Genomic DNA, 12,355 nt, shown 5'->3' with positions numbered 1-12,355 from the left:
GCATAATCGTTAGCCAGATCTGCCGCCTCTGCCGTGGTCTTAGGTTTTCTGTCCAGAATCCACTCTCGGGCCTCCGGACTTCGTGTCCTCAGGAACTGCTCCAAAATCATCAGATCCTCCAGGGCCTCATATGTAGTAACTTGTAGGCCTCCAGTCCATTGCCGGAAAATAGTCCGAAGCTGTCCCGCATATTCGGTGCAACTGTCCGATGTAGCTTGCTGCATCTCTCGAAACTTTTTTCTGTAGAATTCAGGGGTGAGGTTAAAACTTTTTAACAAGGCAGATTTTATGGCCTCATAGTCCTGATCAACTTCCATTGGTAAGGAAGCAAACACATCCAGGGCTTTCCCCTTCAGACGTGGGGTTAAATACTTTCCCCACTCTTCCTTGGGCAGCTGGTACTGCCGGCACACTTTCTCAAATCCTCTCAAAAACACATCCAAGTCAGTGTCCTTTTCCAGCATTGGAAAGTGTTCCAGGCGAGGTCGGTTAGCATATCCATCTCCGTTAACTATGCTTTGGGGAGACGGACTATATTGCTTTAACCGTAGAAGTTCCAGCTGGTACCTCCGCTCAGCTTCTCGTTCAGCAGCTGCCCGCTCCGCAGCTCTCTCAGCAGCCTCCCTCTCTCTCTCTCTTTCCGCAGCCTCCCTCTCTCTCTCTCTTTCCGCAGCCTCCCTCTCTCTCTCTCTTTCCGCAGCCTCCCTCTCTCTCTCCTTGTACTGCAGAATCAGGTTGAACTTTAGCTGAGGATCCACGCTCCCCAGATCTTTTAGTGCCACTTGTAACTCAGAGTCCATTACACTCAAGGCGTTAACTTTATCAGGAAAACATCCTTGATCCACAGGCTCTTCCAAAATCACATCTGCTCCAATGGCCTGCTCTGCACAGAGTTTATCATATTCCAGGAGATCCAAAATCAGCTGCTCTTTGCTTTTGCCAAAAATTTGTATATTCCTTTCTTGACAAACCAGCTCCAAAGATTCTTTTGGCTGTCGTCGATATGCCTCCATAATGCAGTATGGTAGAGAAAAATAAAAGGGAGAGGAACGAACTGTTTTGCACTGTATGTCTGTAATTAGGCACTGAGTAATGTCTTTGGGAAATTACACAAAACCCATGTAATTTCTTCTAGTACTAAAATCACCAAACCGGGCAATATAAATAGCACTAAAAAACTCTAGATATCCCACCTAGCTGCCGCCAAGTTTGTCACGGTCAGGACTACTTGCCAAGCCGTGACTGTGTGGAGGGCGTGGGCATGAAGGGGTTAATAGCACCAGGCCTCTGGATTTACTAACTTGACCCCTTAACAAGGCATAAGCTATACCAAATTAACCCCCAAATCCTGCCTGTATCCCCCCAGGTAGTCTGCCACCACTCACGATTTTGATACCGGATTCGTGAGAAATCCGAATTAGAACCTTTATCTCTATATATATATCAACCCACCCCGGGCAACTAACATATATATATATATATATCCTGTAAAACTTAATAACAATATGGTAACGTGTTATCCTCTCTTAGGGTTTGTGGATATCGATACTAGAGCCCAAAGACAGACTTGGATTATGAATATTTTAATAACAAAAAGACAAAGATTACACAGTGCCAGAATTACAAAAAACAAGACATACAAAATAAAAGTAAAACAGCAAACGTTCTTAAAAACAATAGGACTTAAACACAGGACCCTCACTCACGAGTTTCTCCAATAAGTAGGCCTGTGGGAACTCCTTAAGTCCAGATGGATTCTTACGATGTTGTTCAGATCAGAGTATATCATGGAGTTCTGCTTTGAGGTCGCTGCTTTGTCCCTAAATCAGACTTTTGCAAGCAAACGCCCCTCTGACCACATGACTGATTATATGACACCATCCCCAAGAATCGGGTCCCATCTTTGATGTGCCAATAAGTTATGGTGGGGTAAAGGTGATGGAAACCCCCCACTTAAGATAGGAATGGAATTCCTATAACTCAGGGTCCTTATCTGTTAGGCCATGAATCACCACAGGGGTCCTTTGGGAAGATGACACCTCTAGCCAGAACAGATACAGAGGGCATTCACAAAGAAACACATTAAATCAACCTCAGATTAACTCATTGAATGCTTAAACAAAGAAACTAACCACCTCTGCTGGGTTACCCTTCCATGCATCCACTACGTTATATGAGTTAATCATGACAGTCACCACTGCCCTATACGTCTACACACATGCTTCTTTGATGGCAGCCTGGGACAAACCTTACAGTACCTGCATTCTTTTGATACTTCCTCAAGCATGGGTACATGGGAAATTTAACGAGACATGCCTTCAAGGCATCCTGGCAGATCATCTTGGAAGTGTTTTACCTCGGTGTTGCTGTACCACCAGTTTCGAGAAAACCTTTACTATTTGTCATTTCTACAGCCTAGCAACTACCAGCCCTTCTCACAAATCTATGTTTCTAAAAAACGATTATATGTGTAATTTGGATAAAATGTCAGCACAGGCTATTTCTATTATGATTTATACAAGGATGTGTAAATAATAATTTGGGCCATATTGGCAACCAGCGTTCAGGTGGAACATTGTATTAGTTGCTATGGCTATTGTACTATAACTTCTCTTTATAAAAAAAGTACAAATATTATTTAAGATCTAATGAGTGCAGAAAGGCCCCCTGGCCTTACTTGCTAAATAGATGAAATAGTAGCAAGGATATTCTGAAGACAGGAAAACACTAGAAGACACTATCCCAACTGACCAGTGACTTCTCTTCACTGGTAGTAGCTCCTCTGGAGTGTTCGGCTCATTAATGCTTGCCGAAAAAAAATCTGTTTTTGCCCCTTTAAGAAAATTTTATATGAGAAACTATTCATGGAGAACACAGAACAAAGTTTATGAACTGGGCCACTGGGCCAAATCTCTGTGGTTACTAGGTTTGGAATCCCTTGGCAGGAGGTGAAGTTCTACTCGATAGAAACCCTCTTTTAGGGTTCAGACAGATAGCAGCATGAGTTTGGGAAAGCAGTCAGTGTGACAGTAAACCAAATAATAAGCTAAGACCAATGAGGAGTGAATTAACGTCCACTCTAGTGCGCCAGACAGCCTATTGCACATTAAAGCACTTTTTTGGCAGGTTTGGCAAATTACAACTACTTGCCTTAAGGAGAAGCTGCAGCTCCAGGGCCGTAGATGAGCACCATCTCAGCATTTCTCAGTTAATGCTCAGTGGAAGCACTTTCTGCACATGTGTTTATGGGGGATCTAGTTTAGACCTCCCCTGGAGCACAGTTCGAGCCAGTGATGGAGGTACCAGCTGTAAGTGTATTATGTTGCAGGTGATGTGCTTGACCGGACACATTTCCAGCATGCTAAATTGCTGGTGGGAGTGACAGGAAAATTCATATGGGTGATTCTGCAGAATCCAGCCATGCTTTTGCGATGGGGACCACATGAAAATGTAAAGGTACCACTCGGCTGTCATATGCATTAAAGTGCTTAGGATGGCTGGTGGGACTCTTTATTTCAAAGGACAATGTCTTTCTTAATAGGCATAGGAAGCTAACCTACACATTTACATTACTCATTGTGCTTCTGTACAATGGCAACATTTACTGTCCAAAGTCTACAATTAGTTATTAAACACTCATGTATTAAGTGCTAGGCTACTTTGTTCCCAAAGATATTCAAATGTCTTCCTGAAAAAGATATCAAGGGCTGATGAGGGCTTAGGGGAATGCAGAGGGGCTCTGATTTTAAGATTTTGTCCCCAGCTGTTTTACTTGCTATTCCACATATTGCCATGGGGTGGGGGCATAGAGTCATAAATTGGCCTGACTTTAGCCAATGTTTCCACCTCAGTTGGTTCCTTTCTTTTGGGCTCTCTCCACAGCCCCCTTTGGTGAGGTTGCCTTGGAATATCAGTCTGTGAGCCAAAATCGATTTTTGGGTTGTCTTTGTACAGGCTGTCTGGCTAGGCGTACTCGCTAAATTTGGAAAGTAAACAAATATTACTCTTAATTTTATTACTTTTGTACCAAGTCTGTACCTGTTAGTCATGTGGTTTTCTTTTTAGTAAATCAACTTAATTGCTTAGTCTTAATTGCCTGTGTTAATAAAATGAAGTAAGATGAACCAAACGAGTTACATTTAGGCAAACAATTAACATTTTTACATTTTAAGTTGGAAGGTATTTAGGAATTATTTACCATGGGTTATCTATACCCCACTATGCTTATAAAAGCACATCCTAAAAAATATATTATGTAAAACTGTTTGGCATTAAAGTGATTTAGAAAATAAGCTAGACCAGCTGTATGATTCTGCTTTCTCTAACGATTAATGACTTATGCAAGAACGAGTTCCAAGAATGTCATTGTTGAATTATGCCAAAGGTACAGAATGTAACACAGCAAGTATAATAATAATAATGACAAAATTAAAAAAGTTTTGTTATAGCTGTAGAGTAGCCAGCATCTTAGGGAAGCACTGCACAGTGCACACAGGGTTGACCTTGCCTATTAATATGGTATCTGACAGGGATCAATGGTGGGGTAGGATGGGGTTATTGAATTTTTTATTGTCTGCATGTATTGGACAGACTGAATATTGTATGGTTACAGGGGTTGTCGCGGAGTTTTGTAGGAATATATTTGCAGTGAGTGATACTATGAACTGATGTCATATTCATGACACTGGGAAATTTTTCATGCACAGAGAATCACCACCATGAAATGTGAGCTGCATATTAGTCATGTATGCGTGTTCTAGTTCTATTATCCAAGCCCAGTCTACTAGGCAAACACCCTGACTCCTTATCGCACTTCCTTGTGGTAAACAATAAAAGTCTTAATCACCCTGACACTGGGACTAATGAAAGTGTGGAGGAAAGGATTTTATTTTACAAGTAAGCTTGGGAGCAGGGCCCTCTCCACCTAATGTATCGGTTTGTCTTAGTCTGCCAATTCTAGTCTTGTCATACCCCTTGAATATATGTATTATATTAAGTGTGTAAATTGTTGGAACTATATAAATAAAAGATAATAATGCTTCATTTGTATTGCCATGAAGAATCAGTTTAGTGTGGTGCTTGAGAGAAAGTCACCCAAAATACACTATATGACCAAATGTATGTAGACCATCACACCTTTTATAAGCTTGTTGGACTTCCCATTCCAAAAACATTAATATAGAGATTCCTAGCCCTCTTTTGTGGGAGTGTGTCTGTGGGAACTTGTGCCCATTCAGCCAAAAGAGCAGTTGTGAAGTCAGGCACTGATGTTGGACAAGAGGGCCTGGCTTGCTCTCGAGTTTCTCCACACCAAACTTGCCAAACCATGATTTTATGGATCTCACAGGGGCACAGTCATACTAGAACAGGAAACAGTCTTCCCCAAACTGGTGCCAAAAAGTTGGAAGCATATAATTGTCTAAAATATCTTTTGTATTCTGTAGCATTAAAATTAGCCTTCACTGGAACTAAGGAGCCCTAGCCCCGAAAAACAGCCCCAGACATTCTCTCCTCCACTAAACTTCACATTAGGCACTATGTATTCCGGTAGGTAGCGTTCTCCTCGCATCTGTCCAACCCAGACCATCCGGCTTCCAGATAGTGAAGCTTGATTCATCACTCCAGAGAACACGTTTCCACTGCTCCAGAGTCCAGTACTCGATGTGCTTTACACCACTGCAGCAGACGCTGGACATTGTACATGGTGATCTTCGGTTTTGTGTAGCTGCTCGGCCATGGAAACCCATTTCATGAAGCACACTGTGCTTGTGTTGATGGAACTGCCTCTGGAAGCATGTAGTGAATTAGCAACGTACAAGAGGAAAAGTAAATATTCAAAGGGGAGAAATATTCAGACAAGAGGTCATAGTCTAAAACTAGAGGGTCAGAAGCTTAGATGCCGCATACGGGAACTTTTGCTTCACTGACAGGGTGGTAGATAGAGAAAGGAGGGGTGCAGTCATTCACTAATTGTTTTACTTGATGTATTTTGCAGGTATATAGACAGTTCTAAGGTTTTTTATTGTGTTAATTAAACAAGCTGCTAAATAAAAGGCCCGACCTAGTTCAATCATTGACATTGCAAATAGTTTGTAGTTTAGATTTTTGTTGTAATGTTTCTTCTGCAGGTGTCGCTTGACTTCTCTGCACCACTGAGTTTTTCTTTCTTCCGTTTCTTAAATAATATACATATTTATATTGCTCATCAAGCAGGAACTCCTCAGGTAGCAGGTTTCCTTTGGACGCAATCATTTCTTGTGAATTATTTATAGGCTGTATCACGAACATCACATTACTGCTATCGCTAGACATTATGGGAGGAAATGGATGAAATAAACAGGCACTTTGTATTGTTTACAGGCCGGATAGCTGCTCTCAACATGCTGAATAAACAGACCCCTGTGAATTCTGTTCCCTTTTTTTGGACATCTCTGCTGGGCAAGAGCATCCGATATGCAGGTGTGTTCATCATCCATCACCTTTCTTCATATGTTCCTAAAGAAATGGGCAGAATGCCTGCCATCAAATTCTATGTGGCGATATCAAGTTGAAAATTACAATTGCCAGGCGGTCAGGACCAGCCATATTGCATCCATGGCAAATGACTAGTAGGCCACTAGGACTTGGCCTACAGTTAAACCTCCGAGAACACATAACCGCACGGCAGGGCCTATGTTTGGTGCTAGTCCAACTCCACTCCCAAGAATTTCCACAAGCTAAAACAGATCTACGACTGTTGTAGCCCTTAATGACCAAATTCTGTCACCATTTAGTATTTGCTTCTCTGCAACTGTTTTCACAATGTCGGTAATGGAGCTATAATGAGGAGATGGATTGTGTTTTTAAAGATGAACAATTAAACTGGAAGGTGATTGTTGTTAATATATATATATATATATATATTATTAGCACAAAACTGGCCAGCCGGATCTGAATTGTATATGTGATGTGATGTAAAATATTCACAAGATCCTACCCAAGCATAAAATACCACGTTAGGTAAGAGTACTATTGATACTAAACCTTTTTTTTTTTTTAAATAGTAAATACCTTTCTGTTAAAATTAGGAAAACGTATTAATATATTTTTTGTGTTCCTATAAAGGTTTTGGGGAAGGATACACTGAAATTATAATGAAGGGAAAACCACAAGATTTGAAATTTTTGGCCTTTTATATCAAGTGAGTATATTGTTGTATACTTCTGGTAGCTGGGTCATCACAAGCATTATTAGCTATTAATTTATTCTTCTTTCAGGAATGATCTCGTTGTTGCTGTGTCAAGTATGAACTTTGACCCAAAGGTTTCACGTGTGGCAGAAGACCTTCTTTCTGGTAGGCAGATCACTAAGGAGGAGGCGCAGTAAGTATCTTTATGACAATGAAGAATGTATAATACAACTAACTTCTATCATGAAAGTTTTTGTTCTTTGCCATAAGTTCTGATTGTAGGATGACATGATATTATACATAAAACAAACCTTTACAAATTAAAAGACAAATTACCTGAGCTCCTTGAAGAGCATATACAGTGGATATAAAAACAAGCGGAAATCTTTGAGGGGGGGTCTACAAGTTTTTTCGTCTACTAATCTCTCCGGTCCCTTCCCCATCTAGCCTACCTTATCTCCACAGCATGGCAGGGGTTGATGGAAGCAGAAATCCGTAGGTTCAGCGTCAGGGGTTAAGGGGCCGTGCAAACCACTCTATTGGTCGCCTGCAGGGTCCTCCCCTGGCATCAACCATTTGGTTGATGCCAGAGGAGGACCCTGCAGGCGACCAATAGGCTCATTCGCATGGCCTTTTTAACGCCTGACGGGGAACCTATGGATTTCTCCTCCCGGTTAGCCCCTGCGAGGCTGTGGAGATAACGGGAGGGGAAATCCGCAGGTTCACCGCCAGGGGTTAACTTGGCCGACAGCGACCACTGGTCTCCCTGCTATATCAGTTAAAGGTCTGTACAAGCAACTTTAGTGGCCGTTGGTACGGAGTTTTAACTGTTGCAGCAGGGAGACCAGTGGTCTCTTCGGGGCAAGTTGCTGGGAAAGGATTTTAAAAGTCTTTACGAGCGACCCTATTGGTCGCCAGCAGGGGCTTGTCTGCCATCAACCAATGAAGTACAGGTGTTCTTCATTGGATGATGGCAGAGGAGGCCCCTGCAGGTGACCAATAGAGTTGTTGTGAATTCCCAAGTTTATCAGGATAATGTCAGGGTGGCCGTACGCCAGCTGAAACTCAGTAGAAGTTGTGTAATGCAGCGGGACAATGACCCTAAACATCAAAGTAAATCTACTACAGAATGTTGTCTAAAAAAAGAAAATCGGCCTTTTGGAGTGGCCCAGTCAGAGCATAGACCTGAACCCATTAGAGATTCTATGGAATGACCTCAAGAGAGCCGTTCACACCAGACCTCCTAGGAATAGGGCTGAGTTTAAGCATTTGAAGTTATTGCTGCCAAATGAGGTGTGACTGGTTGTTAAATCCAGGGGTTCACTTATTGTTTTCCACAAGCACTGTGTTTAATGTGTGCGCTTAATAAACACATGAAAGATTATCATAGTTTGCGTTATTAGCTTAAGCATATTGTGTTTGTTTATACTTGTGACTTTGTAGATCAGATCACATTTTATGAACAATCAATGCAGGAAACCAGGTAATTCCAAAAAGTTCACATACTCTTTGTTGCCACAGTATATACTCATACTCGCCAAACATTCAGAACTTTTTAGGTCCTGAAGAGAGACTGCCGTTTGTAAAGTGGGACTGTTGGGAGGTATGTCATACAGATCCTAGTGCATATATTATATCTTCAACAATTTATGTAGCACATATTGCTTATTTTGATAAGGAAACATCATGTATGTTCATTTAGGGTATGGGACTATAAAATGTGGCAATTGTATTTGTTTAAAGCTCTTGACATATCTATTCTATGATTAAAACATTAATCCCTAATGACCATAAGGACAACCTAGAACATACACCTCTAAATATTGCAGTGCTGAATGAACCTAGTGCAGGTCACAAACATGACAGACCTTTGAAAAGCCAACAGGAACATCGGTGACGTGATGTTGTTATTGAGAATAACAGCACTCACTCCGTTCTGCTAAAGAGTCAATGTGGAAAGGTTGACTATGTTCAGCTCTGCCTTACTCTGATTGAGAAGCAGAGAGATCAAGTTGTCAGACACATTGTAGCACATCTAAAGAAATCAAAGGCATTTAATCATTTCACCTTTGATATAATCCCTGTGATCCATTAGACCACTGCAGTTGCTGTACCAACCAAATGTATGCGGACACTCATCTTAACTATTGAGTTTACGTGTTTCTGCCACATTCATTTCTAACAGTTGTATAAAATCAAGAACATAAGCAGCAGTCTCTATAGACCAACATTGGCAGTAGAATGGGTCGTACTGAAGAGCTCAGTGACTTTAAACATGGTGCTGTCATAGGATGGCAACTTCACAAGCCATTTTATGAAGTTTCTGCCCTGCTAAATTTGCCCCGGTCCCGTGTTATTATTGTGAAGTATAAGCATCTAGGAGTAACAGCAGCTTAGCCAGAAAGCGGTCGCTCTTGTCCACTCAGAGCAGGGCGCTGCAGTGCATAGTACGTAAAAGTCACCTGTCCTCTAGGATTACTCAGCACAGAGTTGCAAACTACTTCTGGAAATATCAGCACACGGGAGCTTCACAAAATTGATTTCCATAGTTGAGCCGCTTCACACAAGCCAAAGGTCACTATGAGCAATACTACGACTTGTCATACTGTGACTGGACATGATGATGAATCACGCTTCACTATCTGGAAATCTGATGTACAAATCTGGGTTTGGTGGGTGCCAGGAGAACACTACCCACCGGAACGTATAATACATTCTATATAGTTTGATGGAGGAGGAATAGTAGTCTGGGGCTGTTTGCTGTTGGACCCCTTCTTTCCGGTAAAGGGGAATATTAATGCTACAGCATAGACATTTAAGACATTGGTATACTTCCAATTTTGTGGCACAATATGACTGTACCACCGTACACAAAGCAAGGTCCGTAAAAACACGGTTTGACAAGATTGATACAGAAGAACCTTAACCTCACCAACCACCTTTTGGTTGAATTGGAATGTCAAGTGCGAGCCAGACCTTCTCACCCCACATCAGAAAGAGAATCTTATGGTACATAACTTGCCTAAATTTCTTCTATTGCATAGTGAAGCAGGCCCAAGGTCTTTTTGTAGGAACCACCTGCTTGTCCATGATCCTGTGGTACCGTTTCCTTACCTAGTCACAGTAGCTAGAATAGTTGATGGCAAAACGGAATATGGGGGAGTGAATACTCACTTTTAATGATTGACTCCTGCCCTCAATAGCTAACAGAATTCAGAATATCCAGCTCTCTGAAGCTTCTAACATAATCAAAGCCTTTGTACTGTAATCCAACTTCCACCAAAGCTTTACTGGGCCTCAGTGGTGGTCAAGAGGAATTAAAACAATGTGGGGATTTGTACCAGTCAACAGCTTCATATTTTTTAACCCCTTCAGGCACAACCAAATCAAATATCAGGTGGTATTTAATTTATTAGTAAGCTAATTGATATAGAATTTAAAATACCGAGTGACATTGCAGAAAAATATTTAAAAATATTGTTCATTGATCCGTTATCAAAAACCTAAAGAGATTTGATTTTTGTGAGTTACCCTGCCATGTAAATATTAAAGTTTAACTTCTCTATTCATGTAGACATAGCCAATGTATTGGAGGATGATTAATATCTAGACAAGATCCATACTGTACATGTAGTGACAACAGGGAAACATCCTACCAATTGTGTCCTTGTTGAATCACCCTTAATGTCCTTATACATTTACATTCTAGAATAACTAGAAGCAGGTGGCTTTAATATATATTAAAAGTTCGCCTTCAACACTACACTAGCTATTTTCCATACATAGAAACAAGCAATTCTGGTACAAAGTGTCTCTATAGTAACTGGTTAATAGTTGCACTCATGACAATTTCTCATTGGCGTTTTTATATATGGTGTAAAATCTAAGTGGGGTTATTTTAGCGACCAATGAAATGGTCAAGTTCATTGAGCCTTTCCATTGTTTGCATTTAGTGGATAAACCTTTTCCTTACTGCGTACAAACACCCATGCAGTACAAGCAATTTTTTGAGCACTCGTATTTTTCTTTGCAGCTCAGAGAACTTCATGAACTTAGGACCCTCTGCATAGATGGTTGCGAACAACAAGAAAGTGCCTCTTAAGTCGTGTTATTGGATAACCAAATGTGTTTATTAGGGGCAACTGCCAGATAGCCCTTTATGTGGAATTACAACTCTGATAATGCTGTGCAATAGAGAAGGAGTTTGTTGCTGGCTGCGCGTCATGGAAGTCTTCGTCCTGCAGCAGCTAGATATCGCCCTGCTGGCTATCATTGACACCCCCAAGCAGTCGTAATGATGTACACAATACTTCAGTGAGTAAACCTGCAACAAACATATGTAAAGCCCCATTTCTGTAAACCAAGTTTGGGACCAGCAATCAATTTGGTGAGAGATCCTGTTTCATCAGTTCTATAAATACTGTATTTAATAAAGAGACATACATCATATTCAAATATAGACTATTTAATTACACATACAGTATTGTATCAAATTATAAAAAGCCTAGTTACAGATTGCAAAAAGTTCGATAACACGGGTCAGCAATTCTTATAGTCAAATCATTAGAGAAATTCTGTGGAGAATGTTTAGATGTACAGCCGAACACCTATGGACAATTTTATTATTAAAGTGTTTATTCGCCAACACAGATTTGCAGAAGAGATGATGTTCCAAGTCGCTGACCTCATTACGAACTGCCAAAACCTGCCGACCTCATTCTCCCGCAATGAAGCCCTGTGTAATGTACTGTTAAATCAGTGAGGCAACAAGAAGTTATATTATACATGGCCAACCAAGCTCCAAACTCCAAACACATTCAATGGACTGTAGCTGAAACTTCCTTGGCGGAAGAGTTCATCAGCAAGGGATACTAAGCTTACAGAGAGCTGAACACGCATAAGCTTAATCTAAAAAATGGATTATAATAATTAAAAAAACTAAAAACTCACAAGACAGTATGGTGTCAGACATACAAAGCATATGTGTTCCCCACATATTGCTTCCAATGAGAAATGACTGGGTATTATGCACCCCACCTCCCCAAAAAAAGTTTGTGAATAACTTGATTATGAGTATGGTAAGGCCAGGGTATGCAGGTGGTATTAAAAATATATATTGTACATGTTTAGCACAGATGTGTGAAGAATCAATATTACACATACTGCTTTGGCAAATTTCAATTTCAT

General features: G+C 40.9%; 1 protein-coding gene across 1 annotated transcript in view; it reads left to right on the top strand.

Annotated features, from left to right (window-relative positions):
- Positions 1–11,463, top strand: part of LOC149286140 (apoptosis-inducing factor 3-like) — a 40,455-nt gene extending 28,992 nt beyond the window's left edge. Inside the window, exons 16-19 of the mRNA XM_089494448.1 lie at positions 6,361–6,459; positions 7,105–7,180; positions 7,257–7,361; positions 11,364–11,463. Coding sequence (XP_089350574.1) covers positions 6,361–6,459; positions 7,105–7,180; positions 7,257–7,361; positions 11,364–11,463 — 380 coding nt within the window. The remainder of the gene's footprint in view (positions 1–6,360; positions 6,460–7,104; positions 7,181–7,256; positions 7,362–11,363) is intronic.
- Positions 11,464–12,355: the final 892 nt, after the last annotated feature.

The sequence above is a fragment of the Sceloporus occidentalis genome, unplaced genomic scaffold, assembly GCF_023333645.1.
Source record: "Sceloporus occidentalis isolate IW3139 unplaced genomic scaffold, rSceOcc1.0.p SCAF_72, whole genome shotgun sequence".
Taxonomy (NCBI): Eukaryota; Metazoa; Chordata; class Lepidosauria; order Squamata; family Phrynosomatidae; genus Sceloporus; species Sceloporus occidentalis.
Note: the sequence above shows the minus strand (reverse complement) of the source record. Positions and strands in the feature narration are given on the sequence as shown.